This window comes from Schistocerca nitens, chromosome 3, assembly GCF_023898315.1.
Source record: "Schistocerca nitens isolate TAMUIC-IGC-003100 chromosome 3, iqSchNite1.1, whole genome shotgun sequence".
Lineage (NCBI taxonomy): Eukaryota > Metazoa > Arthropoda > Insecta > Orthoptera > Acrididae > Schistocerca > Schistocerca nitens.
In genome coordinates, this window is record NC_064616.1 from 387,419,071 (window position 1) to 387,437,882 (window position 18,812).

An 18,812-nucleotide genomic window follows, 5' to 3' on the forward strand; every position below is an offset into this window, starting at 1 on the left:
GACGCAATAGGAGGAAAGAAGTTGCGTTCTGATGAAGAGGTATTCCACGCGGTGCATGAGTGGTTGTGCGGACTACCAAAAGAATTTTTTTCTAAAGGAATTTGTGCACTTTGTAAGCACTGGAGGACTTGCATTGAGCGTAGGGGAGATTATGTTGAAAAGTGATACAGCTTTGTACCACTTCTGCACAATAAATAATATTTAAGGTTTTCATTTGACTCATCCTCATATATAGCATCTCACAGGCAGTACTGGGGAGTGCCTGCACAGCCACTGTGCGTGGTCTCTTGCCCATGGTGTCTTCCACTGGTGACCACATTTCACAATAATGGACAAGGAGTGACTGTCACACCTGGGTGGAAATTGTGCGATGACTGCCGATATTGTAGATGTCTGATGGTGTCCAACATCTGTGTGGTAGCCAAGTGAGTTAACACAGATAGGTATGATATTACCAAACTATCAGTTTAATAAGTGAAATTTGCAAAATACTGACATGAATTACATACAGAAGAATGGCAAAACTGGTAGACAATGACCTCACGGAAGATCAATTTGGATTCTGGGAAAATGTAGAAACAAGCCAAGGCAACACTGATCCTATGGCTACCTTAGAAGATAGGTTACGGAAAGGCAAAGGAGAAAGCTTTTGAGAATGTTGAAAAAACTCATTGAAATTCTGAAGGTAGCAGGGGTAAAATACGGGGAGTGAAAGGTTATATACAACTTGTACAGAAACCAGATAGCACTTACAGAAACTGTGAGGCATGAAAGGGAAGCAGTGGTTGAGAAATGAGTTGAGACAGAGTTGTAACCTGTTCCTGATATTATTCAGTCCATCCATTGAGCAAGCAGTAAAGGAAACTAATGAAAAATTTGAAGAAGGAATTAATATTCAGGAAGAAGAAATAAAATCTTTGAGGTTTGCTGATGATGACATTGTAATTCTGTCAGAGACACCAAATAACTTGTAAGGGCAGTTGAGCAGCATGGACAGTGTCTTGAAAGGAGGATATCAGACGAACATCAACAAAAACAAAACAAGAGCAATGGAATGTAGCTGAAATAAATCAGATAATTCTGAGGGAATTAGATTAGGAAATGAATACTTAAAGTATTAGATGAGTTCCGCTATTTGGGCATAAAAATAACTAATGATTGCCAAAGTGGAGGGAATATAAAATGTAGACTGAAAATGGGAAAGGAAAGAGTTTTTGAAGAACAGAAATCTTTTACAATCAATATTATTTTTTTCCTTGGCGAATCTCATGTTGTTATGATACATAATAATAGTTACTAAAAATTTCAAAATTCTTTTTCAAGTAAGCCTTTCCAAAATTTAATTATTCTCTGTGTAATCTCTCTGTTACTGGTGGCAATAGTATAGTAAGTTCACGTGAAAATAATTAATTTAAAGAAATATTCATGATTTAGTATATACGCAAACCATCAGGAGGTAAAATTGTTGATGAGGAAAAAGTTTGTTTCTAAATTAGTATAGCTCATTAGAAAGCCCTCATTTACCTCTTTCCAACAAACGCTTCATGTTTTCTGAAAACTTTTATATGTCCAAAGCTGTTTGTAGTCAGTATTTTATTATTCAACAATGTTCCAGTCTTAAAATGTAATTATTTCGAAAGTGAAGTACTACAAATTTACAGTCTTGATCTTTTTGGCATCAAAAGTGCAAATTTTTATTAAAAATACTTGTTAGTTATAAATTACAAAATTTCACTTGATAGAAACTTTTTGACAATCTTTGGGAATCCCCATTTACATTTAAATCATACTCATAACATAGTACCAACAATTTTGCAATTTTCTAGTTATACTGCTTTTAATTAAACTAGTACCAACAATTCTGCAATTTTCTAGTTATACTGTGTTCAGTTAAACATACTTACATCATTTCCTTTTGTTTCTTAGTTCCTTTTAATTTATTAATTTTTGTATTGATATCTGAATGTAATAGTTCTGTATTTTAATAAATTACAATGTTCTGTATTCCACATGTCAGTTGCAGTGCACAGTTCTTGTGGTTATCTAACATAATATAAAGTTACTAGTCTGTGTGTGGCAATTGAAGTGATAACTACTCAGTTCATTAGAGCTGAACTATTAACATGTGAAGCCACTGTGTCTACCAAAGTCCTGTAAACTAGTATGATTGTCTGCCTCTAGTGAATTATGTGATATTTTGGTAATTGGAATAGCTTACTGATCTGTATCAAATACTGAAGCTGCTGCACATTATAAAAGCTGATCACAAAAAAGGGAAAATTGAGTGTAAATAAATATGAAGATGTCAAAAGTCAATAGCAGCACTGTTGTGTACTTTATTTAACAACTGTTCATCAAGTCCGTTATACTGGGAAGGTGACCAAAGAAGACCTCTTATGAGATACCAGAGGCACAGCTCCAAGTCAGTAAAGATACATTTGTGGTTCCAACAGACGAAATTTTGCAGTTGGGGGCACAATGAAAAGAAATTGTGAATATTAAAGTGACAGAGTGGCAGTGAACTGCATAGAAACAAGTGTTTAAAATACACTCCCTGACAAAGAAAGTGAAGCATGCAGAAGACATGGTGAGATGTCAATGTAATTTCATACCATACACACCATTGGTGGGTTGCAATTTCAAATCTCTGTAACAGGAAGAACAGCCACCAGAGTGCCTAACTGTTGTTCATGTATAGTGTTGTTATCGGGTCTGATGGGGAATATAAGGGGTGTCAACACATTCAGATGATGAGTGATCACTGTGAAGGACATGGAGCTGCTGTATACTCAGTCTCCATTTGCTCAACTAGTGGGATCATGCCACAACCAGATTTGTGGGGCATTCAGCTGTGAGTGTGACCTGATGATGTAATGCAGGAGAACATGGTGGAAGGAATACTCATCATGAAGGTTCAGGCTGACAACATATGATCCACACAACAGATGATCACAAAATTGTGCACCAAGCACATAGTAACTCTGTGTGTGCCATTCAAGGACAAGTATGGACTACCTGGAACATTTGGCATCTCAGACCATTGGTCAGAGTCTAGGAGCAGTCCATCTAGCAAATTACTGTCATTAACAAGACAACATAAGCAACTGCATTTTGAGTCATGTTACATTGTATTCAGCTCTGCACTAGCCCAAATAACCATTGTTGGCAAGATTGCTGGTGACCTGGGACAGGTCTCATTCTTACAATGTTTTGGAGAGGCACAAAGATGTTACTCCTGGCATTGTGGTGTGGAGAGTGATTGGGAATGACTTCAAGTCACAGCTGGTAGTGACTGACAGAACTCTGGCAACACAGTAGTATTTCACATACATCCTGCATGCTCCACATAGAATAATGGAGACCACAAATACCATTGATCTACACATTTTTGCAAGATGGTGACACATCCACACAAACACGTACACAACAGTAGCTAGCAATGAACTAAGTTAAGAGATTGTCACTGTGTGTAGATCTGTAGCACTGACCAGAGAGTTTTCTGAATGGATTGCATGATTGCTGATAGGTTGCCATAGAGGCCCTCCCCAAATAGGTGCATGGTGGACAATGTTAATGCTCAACTGTGTGCAGCCACCCGAGCTGTGGCTGGCTGTTTACGCAGATGCACGTGATGTTTTTTACATACCTCTGGAAAAAAATCTCACACTGTGGAATGCTTTTTGTCATTTGTAGTTAGGCATATGGGACATCTTTTACTTGGCAGTGGTGGCTGGTTCGGTTCTTCACACCCTCGCTTGCTTTCATCGGTTCCCTTCCCTGCTAAATAAAGCTTTATTTTTTTTCTCTTAGATTTGGATATATGCAATGACAGTTCATTCTTTGAACATTGTCAGTTAGCAAATCCTTAGCTACATTTTTCAGAAATTCCATACTTGTAGGTTTATTACCAGCACTCATTTTGTAAAGGATATATGAACTCAGGACACATCTTGTTCTGTCAATGCTGCAAATACATAACTGACCACAACTATCTACTCCATCTTCTGCATGGTTGGAAAAGTTATAACTTTTGTCTTTTTCTGAGAGCCTGTATCTTTATCAATCTTTCCATCACTATGCACCATGGAAAGAATCAAAGCAACTGGTTAAAAAAGTGATATTGACAAAAATACTCTAAAGCTGATGCACTGGAAGGCAATGATAGTGATTACAAATGAGTGTCCATGTTGAATCACTTCACCAAAATGCTGAACACCACATGTGGTCACATCAGGTCACTTTGCTGAAATAAGGAAAGCTTATCATATTGGGCCAAAACACCCAGTACATGGAAAAGAAGGGGCCAACAATTATTCTATCACAGTGACTGCCACAAGGCCGCCAACATGAACAGAAGTTCATGCACAACATCGTGTACCTGCTGGTGGCCAAATGTTATACTCTGTTTATAACCCATTTCAAGTAGAACAGCACTTTCGCACATAGAGGCGTGGAAGGGGTGGGGTTTGTGCATGCGTGGCGGCAGAGAGCGGGCAGACGAAGTTCATGTTGCCAAACTGTGTTGCTGTGGACAACAATCAGCTTCATTTGCCTTTGGTACATGATATTATACATTCAAATCTATGACGGAATAAGATATTTTAAAACTGATTTTTATCATTCATCAACATGAGAGAAGTCTTACTTGTGGAAGGGGTGGGGTTTGTGCATGTGTGGCGGCAGAGAGCGGGCAGACGAAGTTCATGTTGCCAAACTGTGTTGCTGTGGACAACAATCAGCTTCATTTGCCTTTGGTACATGATATTATACATTCAAATCTATGACGGAATAAGATATTTTAAAACTGATTTTTATCATTCATCAACATGAGAGAAGTCTTACTTGTGACTCTTGAGGTTGTGTCCACTGCTCCATAGCAATTGTCTGTGTGAAGTCGGAAGGTGAGAACAGCTGATTCACCTTTGTGAAGATGTTACATACAATTTTTCTCAAAACGACAATTGTCTAATGACAAGATGATTGAAAATAGTTCCAATAATTGCCATGTATTGCAATTTGGACTACATTATAAGTAAAAATGTAATACATATCAAAGTAAACTTCAAACGAAAACTGAAATCATTAAATTTCTTTGACAACTGACTCTACTCCACATAATTTTTTTAATGTGTAAAATGCGTATGTGTAGGTGCATTTTACTGCAGTTCAATGTCAATCAATATGTGCAAAAAAAAATTACTGGTAGCAAACACTAGTGCACAAGACTATCATAAAAACTGTCAGCATTTGTTATATTTTTCGGTGTCAACAGGCATTGAGGAAGCTAACAATTAACCATCTTCTGTGAATAACTAGACAGAATGTTGACCGGTTACATTGGTAACCAATGACATCTCGACAGGTAACCCTCCCTTTCATTTCAAGGCATTTTCGAATACTGGAGTTCTTGACAAATTTATCCAGCCACATTCTCGCAAGTACTACAACAGGCTGGGAAAAGATAAACTTCTCCTTGGGCAATGTGTTGAACATTATAGTCTCAATATCTCTCATGCTACATATTCCTACTCAATAAAAGCTAGGAATTTCACATGTGTAGAGTATGCAATTGATATGTTGACAAAAACGTTTTTAAAGCATGGGTTTTTAAAACGAAGAAAGATCGTTACTTCTGTTTCAAAGTCTTCATCATAATACCATCTGCTACCTGAGTCCATGTCTGAACCATCTGATTGTAAATTTAGAATGATTCGTTCAAGGCTTTTATCAATCTTCACCTCACTGTGAAAGTATTATTTCTGAAGCTTTTCAGCATGACACAGTGTGCCCACACTGAAGAGGAATGCTGTCTACTGCTTCATGCACAAGCCTTTCAGTATCTGTTATCTTGAAGGTTTTCTTTTTTTTTCCCCACATAGCTTGTAACCTATGTGCAAATTAATTCTATCGGATTATACTGACAGTAATATGTGTGTAAGCACAAAGCTGTGTGATCACAGTCTACAAGCAAGAAAGTCAAATTTGTACTTTCTGTCACTTGACTTTAACTAATTAATGAGCTGCAGGAGTTCATCACAAGTCTGGATTATATTGTTCGGAGTATTTTTATTTTTCAGCCAGAGCACAATATCCCCTTTCCTGGTGCTCATACTTGGTCATTTCTCCATAACAGCTAAATGATAACTGGCACTGCAATTACAATGACTGACTTAGGAGTTAGGTATGGCAACAATGTTTCAGTAAATCACTTCTTGAAAGTGACAGCATTCATGTCTGAATGGTACTTGCTACTGTTTTTCTTGCACTTAAATACAAGCTTACTCTCAGGAACCAAATCAGAAGCATGCAGAATTAGTATCCGAGAAACTTTTCCTAAGTGAAGTTTAAAACTGCCAGTACCGTCACTCATTTTCCAGCAGATATTCATGGAATGATTCTGATTCACCCATGTTTCATCACTGTAATATACCTTAGAACTACCTCCTCCTCTTCTATCGTGCATCTTTATAACGGATGTGGTTCATGCTGCTTCTGTCACTTCTTTCAATTAACAACTCTTCTTAACATATTTGAAACCAAGTATTTTAAAATTCTTTGCATTGACAAAGTGCTACCTTTGAAGCCAATTTGCTGTTGTTGGGTATTCCCTTCTTATATGCATTTCAAACACTTTAAAACATCGTTGTCAAAACCATCTATTTGTGTTACAGGTTTCTTGTGATTTTTGGGGCAACACAAAAACAAATTTTCCTGAGGTTTCTACAGCTCCAACACCTTTGTTTACTATTCTCTATATAGTTCTCTAGCTGACATGTGCTTCTGCGGTTCGTTCTCAAGTCTTCAAAATGTCAAAAATAGAAGTATGTTTCTGATTTACATTTGGAGTTATAAATGTGGGACATAAACCTCCTCAACTTCTTGTGAAGCATCTACATCTACAGGTACCTGATTACAATTCACAATTAAATGCCTGGCAGAGCCTTTATAGAACAACCTCTAACATTCCCATCTCTAACAGCGTGGAAGAAACACAAACACTTTAATCTTTCCGTGTGATTTCTAATTACTCTTATTTTATTATGATGATCATTCCTCTCTCTGTAGATGGGTGCCAACAAAGTATTTTCACACTCTGAAGAGAAAGTTGGCAACAAATTTCATGAGAAAATCCTGCCACAAGAAAAACCGCCTTTTTTTTAATGATTGCCACCCCAATTCACGTATCATATCCATGGCAGCCTCTCCCCTATTTCGCGTAAATACAAAATGAGCTGCCCTTCTTTGAACTTTTTCAATCAATCCTATCTGCCGTGGATTCCACACCTGACAGCAATACACCAGAAGACGGCTGAAAAGTGTGGTGTAAGTAGTCTATTTAGTAGACCAGTAGCATTTTCTAAGTGTTCTACCAATAAATCACAGTCTTTGTTTTGCTTTCCGCTAAACATTATCCACATGACAGCTGTATTTTAAGTTATTCATAATTGTAATCCCTAAGTATTAGTTGAATTTACAGCATTTAGAATTCTGTGCTTTATCCAGTAAACCGAGTTCAGTGGATTCCTTCCAGTACTCATGTGGATGACTTCAGACTTTTCATTATTTAGAGTCAATTGCCACTTTCCTCATCATACATATATTTTGTCTATGTCATGTTCTAACTTGTTTTAATCTCAGATGACTTTATAAGACGGTATATAACAGCACCAGCTGCAAACAGTCTAAAGGGCTGCTCAGATTGTCTCCTAATTCATTTATTAGATCAGGAACAGAGGAACACCTATAACACTTCCTTGTAAACGCCAGATATCACTTCTGTTTTACTCGATGATTTTCCGTTTATTACTACATACAGTGATATTTCTGACAGAAAGTCACGAATCCAGTCACAACTAAGACAACACTCCATACGCACACAATTTAATTAAAGTTGCTTGTGAGGAACTTCACATTTATTGCCATTACATGACATCTTCATTTCGAAATCACACTAAAACATTTATGGATACACATTTACAGCTATACTGCTACAAGAAAGTAACATCGACATATGAATGAATAATTTGGTTGCTCTGTGAATGAAACTGCATTGTCGCAAAATATAGCAACAGTGCAGCATGTGAGAGAGAGATTCTTGCAGTCTAGTTTGTAACTTGGGTTAGCAGCTCGGAATGAGATTGAATCTTATTGGCTGCTAGCAGTTAATGGCGGAGAATGCGCACAATGGCTAAAAATAGCGCCGCATTCAAACATTACGCAGACTATAGTACAGTGGATCTTTTGATGAGTGTAAAGTTCCAAAAAATTAAGTTCAAAGCATCGAACAAGATATTGCACCCAATTTCCTGTACACTGGCATCAACTCAATCGAGAAATACAAATAAATGCCACATGTCAGGTGTAAACCTCTGCTGTGTTCATGGGTTGTTTAGTGGTAGTCCATATGTTAAGACGAGCTACAGGTCTCGTGAGACTAGCATTATGCGTGCCTGTCATGCCGTGCCACACAACCTCTCAGTCTTGCCTTGCTACATACTTTGTGGCTGAATTTATAACAAAATATACGTGAACGGCAAGAAACAGCTATACATTATAGCAGACGATTCTCAGCAAAGAGCGAAGTGGTAATAACACAAGACAAAGATAGACTTGATGCTAAAGTTTATGTGAAGAAGGGAAGCTGCAAAGGTAGAATATTTAAAGTACTTAAGTAGTTTGACTGAGGAATGTGGGAGAAAAATAATAAAGGTAAATGAAAGGGGTAGAAATGTGGGAGAAGTGTCAAAAGCATAAGGATCATTATGAAACAAGAAGTGTCTCAAAAGTGTGAAACTCCCATATCCAAGACCTACTTTGTATTCAGTTAATCATTTCATGAGCAGTAATGGAAATATGTGAAAAAAGAATACAGGCGTGTAAAATGGAAGTTCTCGAGAAGTAGATGGAGAAATGAAAGACCTCTTAGAGGAGGACCTCCTGCAAAACAAAATATAAACATCAAGGTTGTAGTGAAACATCATGTTTCAAGGAAAGAGAAAGATGAAGACTGAGGTACAGATAACAAAGCTGTCCAAGACAGAGTCGATGGGCAGGAAAGGAACTAGAATGTCATGGGGAAAAATGAAAAAATGGGAGTCTTGTGTTTCCAGCATACCTGGCCCAAGGTTGGAAACCATGGTTATGATTAAATATGGAACCTGAAGATACAGGAAGATTTCAATTATATTACATCAGAGTCCGGCAGAGATTCTAAAATCAGATATTGGATTGTAAGGTGTATCCAGGGGCAGAGAGACTCAGATCACATTTTGTTAATGATGAAGAGTAGGCTGAGGTGTAAGACTAGTCAGGAATAATCAACATGAAAAGAAGTAGGATACGGAATTATCACGGAAAAAAAGAGATACGCTTGAAGTTCTGTGAGGCTATAGATACTGTGATAATGAATAGCTCAGGTCAGTTTGAGAGGAATGGACATCTCTAAAAAAGGGGCAATCACAGAAGTTGGAGAGAAAAACGTAGGTACAATGAAGGTAACTGCGAAGAAACCACAGGCAATAGAAGAAATGCTTCAGCCAATCGACAAAAGAAAATAAAAAACTGGTCAGGGAAATTCAGGAATGCAGAAATAAATAGGAAGTGCCAGGAAGCTAAGATGAAATGGCTACATGAAGAAATATGAAGAGACTGAAAAGTAGTTGTCTGAAGCACTGACTCAGCATATAGAAAAGTCAAAACAACCTCAGTGAAATTAAAAGCAAGGGTGGTAACATTAAGAGTGCAATGGGAATTCCACTGTTAAATGCAGAGGAGAGAGCTGATGGGTGGAAAAAGTACAATTGCAGCCTCTATGAGGGGGGAGAACTTATCTGATGATGTGATAGAAGAAGAAACAGGAGTCAAAGGGGAAGAGATAAGGGATCCAGTATTAGAATAAGAATTTAGAAGAGCTTTGGAAGACTTAAAATCAAATAAGGCAGAAGAGATAGAAAACATTCCATCAGAAATTCGAAAATCATTGGGGTAAGTAACAACAAATGATTCATGTTGTTGTGCATAATTTATGAGACTGGCAGTATACCATCAGACTTTCAGAAAAATGTCTTCCGCATAACACTGAAAATAGCAAGAGTAGACAAGTGCGAGAATCATCATACAAGTCATAGAATCAACTTAACAGCCCAAGCATCAATGTTACTGAGACAAGAATAATATATAGAAGAATGAAAAAGGAAATTGAGGATCTGTTAGATGATGATCGGTTTGGCCTTAGTAAAGATAAAGGCAGCAGACAGGCAGTGCGGAAGTTTTATTGGATACTCAAAGCAAGACTGAAAAAAATCAAGACACGTTCATAGAATTTGTTGACCTGAAAAAAGTGTTTGACAATGTAAAATGGAGCAAGATGTTCAAAATTCTGAGATACATCCAGCAAATAATTGAGGCAAGTGCTAATCTGACATAGTAAAGGTTGACACAGTAGAGGAATTCATGGTGGGTCATATCAAACCAGTCAGAAGACTGATTACTAAAAAACAGGACCCTAATAAGTTTTTCTGCATAGTATAAAATACAACACTATATGTACTTGTGTCAAAACACACAAAAATAAGCATTAAAGTAGTACGTGTAGAACCTTACTTCATATATGTTATTTCACTTCATTAATGAAATGCAGAATACTGATATATTGAAATTGGTATGAACAGATCTAAATAATTCCAGTGAAATCAATCACTTGAATGGCAACACACTTGTACATACTGCAGTTAAAATTTTTTTATCACAATATTATATCAGAAAAACAGAAATTAATATACTATTAATGACAACAATGCATTGAAGACCAAGAGTTCCACTCCACTATTGTAAGCTACAGAAAGAGCATGAGGAAGTGGATAAAAAATTTACATTACAACTAAAATATGTCTTTCAGTACTTTTTAATTTCTGTCAAGGAATGTCCAGTACATTGCACAAGAAATTTAGTTACTTTTTCAGGAGGGTTCAAGAGATACAACAATACAATATTGCACACATAACATCACGAATTAACACTAGATTATGAAATAATTACAGAAATAAATATGAAAGTAACTCCAAGTGAATTTATATCCAATGAATTTTCAGAAATTTTCAATACAACTTGTGGTAGCCTCAAATTAAGACAAATAACTGAAAATATTAATTCACTTCAGCTGGAAAGTTCAATTATGAATTATCTTCATAAATATGCACTGCTTTGAGTTATTACTGTAATAACAATGAGTAACACTAGTAATCACAACCACATGTATCATTAAAGTAAGAAGTACACACACACACACACACACACACACACACACACACACACACACACACACACAGCACAAAGAGAGAGAGAGAGAGAGAGAGAGAGAGAGAGAGAGAGAGAGAGAGAGATGAGGGGGGGAGATTTCTATAAACACATGTATCATGTTGAAAACAGTATATCACCACTTATCAAGAATCATAACCAAGCCTGGCATCATTATGTGTGCCAGGAATGATTAAAAGGTACCTGAAGCGTCACTTAAAATGTAAGAAGCAGACATAGAACATCCAGTGCCAGGAACTGACATATGGTATTGGTCCCTGCTAACTTTTGATGAACAATGTTTATGGGTAACTGGTTGAAGAACGGTGAGTTTCATTAAGAACTGCCAAGGACAACAATACAAGTTTTCATTTCCACAGTTTTTTGCCAAAACTCTATGAAGGGCATTGCTCCACAGAACACCAGAAACACTTTACTACTACAAAAAACCACAAAAAATTATAAAATCACTCTTTCCAAATATTTTATTACAATTATACACATTTCCATGTTATAAATGATTTTCAGAGTGTCTGTTCAATATTATTATAATACACAGTACATAAATTTTGTCTCAATTTAATAAGAGACCTATAATGACAAATACTTTTAAAATCACTAATAACTAGATGGAATGAATGTTGATCACATTGCAGGTCAATTAATAGCATGTATTTCAATCGTTCTTATTCTGCAAGAAAAGGAGAAACAGGAAAGAAAGGGATAAGCACCAAAAGTTCCAGTTAATTGTCTAAAACATTTAACAGGTAGAATCACCTGTTATATCGCAAACCAACACAGTCACCAAAAGTATCCAAATTTCTGAGCCTATTTTTTCTACATAACAACACACAAATACAATGCAATAAAAAGGAGGAAACACTTTATTAACTCAAACAAGAATGTTTTTAAACAAATTTTGTAACACTAAAAATTTCTTTCCTCGAAACCTTTGGTAAGGCAGTTGGGTAGAAAACTGCTAGTTTTACAAAGAATGATAAAATACACGTGTCTTTTACAGAACTAAAAATTCACAATATTTACTTGGCATAATCTTAATGCAACACTAATTGCTACAGCAGAGCAACTTCCACAACATGTAACAAATATGAACAGTGAAGAGTTACAAGGAAGGAACTATAAAAGCAAGCCACACTGCCAACAGCAACAATGACAATTAAATGCCTATGTAATAGATGGATCAATAGTTCGGTGTAATATTTAAGGATTTTACAGAAATTGTGGTGGGTGAATACATAATAATAATAATAATAATAATAAATATGGCAGTAACTACAGTGAAATCGAGGGAGAGAATACAATGGTTACCAATAAAATGAAGTACAAAAACAATTATGGTTGCTGAAATAAGTACAAAATATAAGGAAATATTTGATGAAAAATGCTTTCCCCAAAATCAGCGTACACTGTATATGTCATTGCACAAATTCTGAAACAATACACAAAAAGAAACAGTGAGACTTACTCCATAATACAGGGCAGGTACTATGTAACTCGGCTTATGTCATGTAATGAAGTAATATAGTGTACAGAATAACTCCATGACTACTGGCAATAGACTGATAAAAACAGAAAAGTAAAAACACTAACTGAAAGATAACTATAAGTAATCAAATTTTTCTTGCCAAATATACACCACTGACACCTCATTATCTATGTTCATTTGGAACAAATTCAATAATGCTAACGTCCACTAAATTAAATTTATTGCTTCGGTTGTGATGTATCATCTGATACTTATAACTGCATGCAACTCTTCGCATACCAAGACTAGTAGTGACTGCTTTCCAAACAAGTGCAGCTGAGAACTTTTATTACATCAATAATGTTCAATATTTATGATGTAGTAGTTCACGTTTTCTGCACCCTATGCACTCTGATGGCCTTTGCACATTCTCAGGTTTTTATTTCTCATAGAGATGAATTTAAACACAAAGACACCTTTATATAAAGTTTGAGAGAGAAGTTTCGGCCACAAAAAGTGTAGCATTACAACAGTCAAGAAAACCTCAGAATTTTTAACAGACCACAGTTGAACTACTTCTATTAATGTGAGAATACTTCACACATACTGTCCTCTCAACCACACTAGGATCTATCAAAGAAATTGGTCCCAAAACTGTGTAATTCAGTATCACTTACAAATTCTCACAGAGATATCACATATAATTCTCAAATATCATTGGTTTAAAAATCACTGGTCACTGCCCGATACTACCTAACCTTAAAGTACCTATATATACCCACAAAGAAAACTCTTAAAACAAAATGAGATCACGAACACAGCCAGGTGACTAGGCAGTATACATTTAATGCCTAGAGTGGCAACACACTTAACATCTATAACTGCACTGAAGGAGCATACCACATAGTACATTTCTTCCTTTTTTTCTTACGATGTATCAAATATGTTTGGCAATAATATCTGAAAGTAGAAACATATTAAATTTTCTAGTTCTAAACAGCTGCTGTTGTACATTTCAACCATACAATACAGAACTGGTGAAATCAAATACAGTTCAGTCTTTCTTCAATTGAAGATGTCACATTTACCACATAAGTCTTTGAACTTCAGCAATGTCGTCCCAACGAATCTCACGAGTCAGAAATAAATAAAATGTTGACAAGTTGATAATGGCATACATAAAAAACTCTAACCACAACTGCCACCGATACTTTGGATAAACATTCAAGCGAAATATTAAGAATGGTAAAATAAAATAACGAAATTCTAGAAGCTTTTGTGGTACCAAAATTAAGAATACACAAATTAAGTATGACAGCTTATATGCAAATGAATGTGTATCAAGAAAGTATGTTATACAATATCCTCCATACAAATAAATTGGAATTAAAAAATACTTTATCATTGGATTGCGTTCATACAATAACTTCCAAATGTAGAAAACATAATGTCTATTATCAGCCAGGAGGTAAGGATGCACAAATGTGTAATAGCGTACCACTACTGCACACAGAACTAAAAATATTGCTGCAATTATATAATGTTGTCTCAGCCAGCTCTTGAATGAGGCGCCCAAAATTATAAAATAAGGCATACAAAAAGATGATGCAAACAGAATAAAGTACAGCATCTGGGATAAATGTAAGACCGGAACATGGGCCAATTTGTCACCGACAACTATACCTCCATTAATCACGACAAATATCATAAAAATGACACACACTATCAAATAATGGCGCATTTTTACAACATAGTTTGAAATTAACGTGATAAAAGCTTGCCGCCTCTTCCACCAGGAGTAAAGTGGATGGTAGATCAATGCCTGAAACAGAAAATATAATAAGTTAGTGACCTTTAATGAAACACTGAGGAAAACATTGTGACACAGCATGACAATACAAGAATCATGATCAAACTTACTGAAACCAAGAGGACATGGGGCAGCAGAAACAAGTGATCAAAAGGTAAAACTGGAAAAGGAAAGCAACAGAAAAGACTGAAGTCCAAAGACACAAAGCAAAATGTAAACGTTTTCAAGAAGGCTAACAAGATATCAGTATCTTAATGGTAACAAGGCTTTGGAGGAATCTATCTCATTGGATGTTATTAGCCTGCAATGTGTCGTCAGTCATCAGAACTGCTCAATAGCTTCACTGACAAACAGGTTTTACATTAGACAATTAGACACAAATATGGATAAAATGAGTAAATTAGTTGTCTCACAGTGGGGAGGAAACCTATTAAAAAAAACACTCAGTCATTCACACCCATCTCACTCATGTTGACTCCCACACTTACTCTATCTCACAAGCCTTAAGACAATGCAGAAAGGGCGAAAGGTGCTAGAAATGTGATTAAAACATAAGTAAAATGAAAGGGGAGCTAAAATAATGGTACAGGAAATGCGACTGGCTGAGCACTTAGAGAAAACATGGGTGATCCAGTCACCCTGGTAACACATGAAGAATATGTCCTAAAAGTTGGACAAATCACAAAACAATAAAACTCTCACCACATTCGTATGAATGTTACTTAAAATAGATGGCAGATCTGTTTACAAATCTGCCGCTGCCCTCTAGTCTGAAAATACAACACAGTCCAATAAACAGTGGAGGGTCCTCTCACCATGGGAAGTAGCCATGTGTTATAGGGCTGTGGCCTATGCGAAGACAAGTAGGGAGAACTCTGTGCTGTATACCTGGCTGGAAGGAGGTACACCATACCATGGCTGTGTTGTGGGCTTTACTAGATGGAGCTTATTGTCTGTCACTTCCAGACACTTATCTTCACATCAGTGCACAATTCTGTACCTCAAAAGCATAATGATAGCATGCAGAGTGAGGACACACTGAACTAACTGAGAGTCATGGCTCATGACACCTCCTTGGCTGCTGCATCCTTCCTTCCATTCCCAGCAATAAATATGTGCTCTGGCACCCAGCCGAAGCACACCTCCTTCCCTAGCCTTTGTAAGTGGAGAAGGTAGTTCTGGATCTCCTGGAGTATTTTTTCAGCTGGATACATATGTTGCAGAGGCTGAACGGCACTCAGGGAATCTGAACAGATGAGGAATTAAGTGGGCATGGCACACGTTACACAGACCAAATAACAACCCACTCAGCAAAGAAAACTATGAAAAAGAATTACAAACAGTACAATTCATAGCTACAAACAATAGCACCCACATAGTACAAAAACTCAATCAAAAAATTAAAACACAACTAAAGAAAAATCAAAACAAGCAGAGAGCACAGAACCCCACAGACACTACAGCACACACAAAACAGTAACACTCATGACATAAATAACAGCAAAAAATGGTACAGTCCTACATACAAATAAAGCAACATACAAGATAGCAAATATACTAAAGTAACAGGGAATACAAATAGCTTACAGAACAAGAAACACATTCCAATCACATCTACAAACGACAGAAAAACGAGATAAATACCAAGGAGCGGGTATATACCAGCTAGAGTGCCAAGAATGTAAATCAGTATATCTGGGGATGACAAGCAGGAAGTTTAAAACTAGATATAAAGAACATATAAGAAGTTGGAAATATGAAAATAGCAATTCTACCTTCGCCGAACACCTGATAAAACATGGACATGAACCATCCAACATGGAATGTGACATGACAGTCATCACAGTGAATAATCACAACAAGAAGCTCCTGACATTGCAAGAAAACTTTCACGTACAAAGAGCCTTTGCGATGGAAAAGAAGGTACTCAACGACCAAATCCATATAAACAGTAACACTCTGATCATGCTAGACACGAAAATAACAACAAACCGAAATGTAACCAGGATAAATAAAAAATAAAATAAAAATAACAAAAAAAAATAAACAAACACACACACACACACACACACACACACACACACACACACACACAACAGTTGGCAACCACTACACACCAAAACCACACACATGTTGATCACCAATTGGAAAGTGAAAGTGAACCATGAGATGTGACAAATGTGGATGGAAGAATGCCAGATATTGGCTAGCTGGAGTATGAGGACTAACAAATACATCTCCAGGACCAGACACGTGTTAACAGTGCTGGAAATCTTAATTAACACTGAACGTTACATTCACAATATAGCAGCATACTATGTCTATCACATAATATGTTTATTGTATGTATAAAAAGTAACATGTATTTCAGGCCACTGAGGATGCTTCTAAAATAAAAGAAGCGAAACACGTATGGCAATAAACAAACTGTCTTCATTTAGGTGCATAGACAGTACATACCTCCATAAATTTAGAGCACCTAAGGGAAAGACAGAAAACAGATAAAAATGATGACAGTGAACTTTGGAGGCACCTATGGAATCCCCCCTGTTTAGACCCATCTGTGACTATTGCTATGGCTATTGTGCTTATTTAAAATGTCAGAAAACATTTTCCATCACCTTGGGTCCGAGAGTTCTGGAACATGTACTGAAATTGGAATAGAGATCAACATAAAAATCATTTCCACCTTTTATTGCTCATGAAAACCACACATTGCATGTTGTACCGCAATACAGCGAGACCTTCAGAGGTGGTGGTCCAGACTGCTGTACACACCAGTACCTCTAATACCCAGTAGCACGTCCGCTTGCATTGATGCATGCCTGTATTCGTCGTGGCATGCTACCACAAGTTCATCAAGGCACTGTTGGTCCAGATTGTCCCAATCCTCAACGGCGATTCGGCACAGATCCCTCAGAGTGGGTGATGGGTCACCCCACCCATAAACAGCCTTTTTCAATCTATTCCAAGCATGTTCGATAGGGTTCATGTCTGGAGAACATGCTGGCCACTCTAGTCGAGCGATGTCGTTACCCCGAAGGAAGTCATTCATAAGATGTGCACGACGGGGACACGAATTGTCGTCCATGAAGACGAATGCCTCGCCAATATGGATGCACTTTTGGTCAGAGGATGGCATTCACGTATCGTACAGCCATTACGGCGTCTTTCATGACCACGGCGGTGTACGTCGTCCCCCATTATGCTACCCCAAAACAGCAGGGAACCTCCACCTTGCTGCACTCACTGGACAGTGTGTCTGAGGCGTTCAGCCTGACAGGGTTGCCTCCAAACATGTCTCCATAGACCTCGCCATGGATGTCTCGAGCGAAGCTGCGCATCATGCAGCCTATTATGCACAGTCTGAGTCTTAATACGACGTCCTGTGGCTGCACGAAAAGCATTATTCGACATGGTGGCATTGCTGTTAGGGTTCCTCCTAGCCATAGTCCGTAGGTACCGGTCATCCACTGCAGTAGTAGCCCTTGGACAGTCTGAGCGAGGTATGTCATCGACAGTTCCTGTCCCTCTATATCCCATCCATGTCCGAACAACATCACTTTAGTTCACTCCGAGACGCCTGGACACTGCCCTTGTTGAGAGCCCTTGCTGGCACGAAGTAACAATGTGGACACGATCGAACCGCAGTACTGACCGTCTAGGCATGGTTGAACTACAGACAACACGATCTGTTTACCTCCTTCCTGGTGGAATGACGAACTGATTGGCTGTCAGACCCCCTCCGTCAAATAGGCGCTGCTCGTGCATGCTTGTTTACGTCTTCGGGCAGGTTTAGTGACGTCTCTGAAGAGTCAAAGGGACTGTTTCTGTGATAACAATATTCACAGTCAACTCTATCTTCAAGAGTTCTGGGAACCGGAGTGATGCAAAACTTTTTTTGATGTGTGTATAATGCAGATGAAACTGTATGACTCAAGATTGGCCCATCTTGGGTGAGCTGCCCACCTGAGTCTCAGTCAGCCCATCACGGGCCCAGCCAGCCCATAGCACTTAAGCTGCAGCCGGGACCCGGCCACTAACTCGTGCCATCAGCTGCAGTTGCAACACTCATCTCACCAAGATCTTGATGGATCAAAGTTTCATGTAACCCACTTAAGCGTGTAAGATACATTAAACCTGCATGAGCCATTTCGCTAAGTGTGTAGGATAAACTAAAGCTGCAAGAGCCATTTCGCTACAGCATAAGCAGTTGCATAT

At 37.6% G+C, this 18,812-nt stretch overlaps 1 protein-coding gene across 1 annotated transcript in view; it reads right to left on the reverse strand.

The window, feature by feature from the left end:
- Positions 1–10,929: 10,929 nt before the first annotated feature.
- The window catches only part of LOC126248328 (putative Dol-P-Glc:Glc(2)Man(9)GlcNAc(2)-PP-Dol alpha-1,2-glucosyltransferase), a 91,773-nt gene continuing 83,890 nt past the window's right edge, over positions 10,930–18,812 (reverse strand). The window contains exon 5 of the mRNA XM_049949220.1: positions 10,930–14,603. Coding sequence (XP_049805177.1) covers positions 13,866–14,603 — 738 coding nt within the window. The 3' untranslated portion in view covers positions 10,930–13,865. The remainder of the gene's footprint in view (positions 14,604–18,812) is intronic.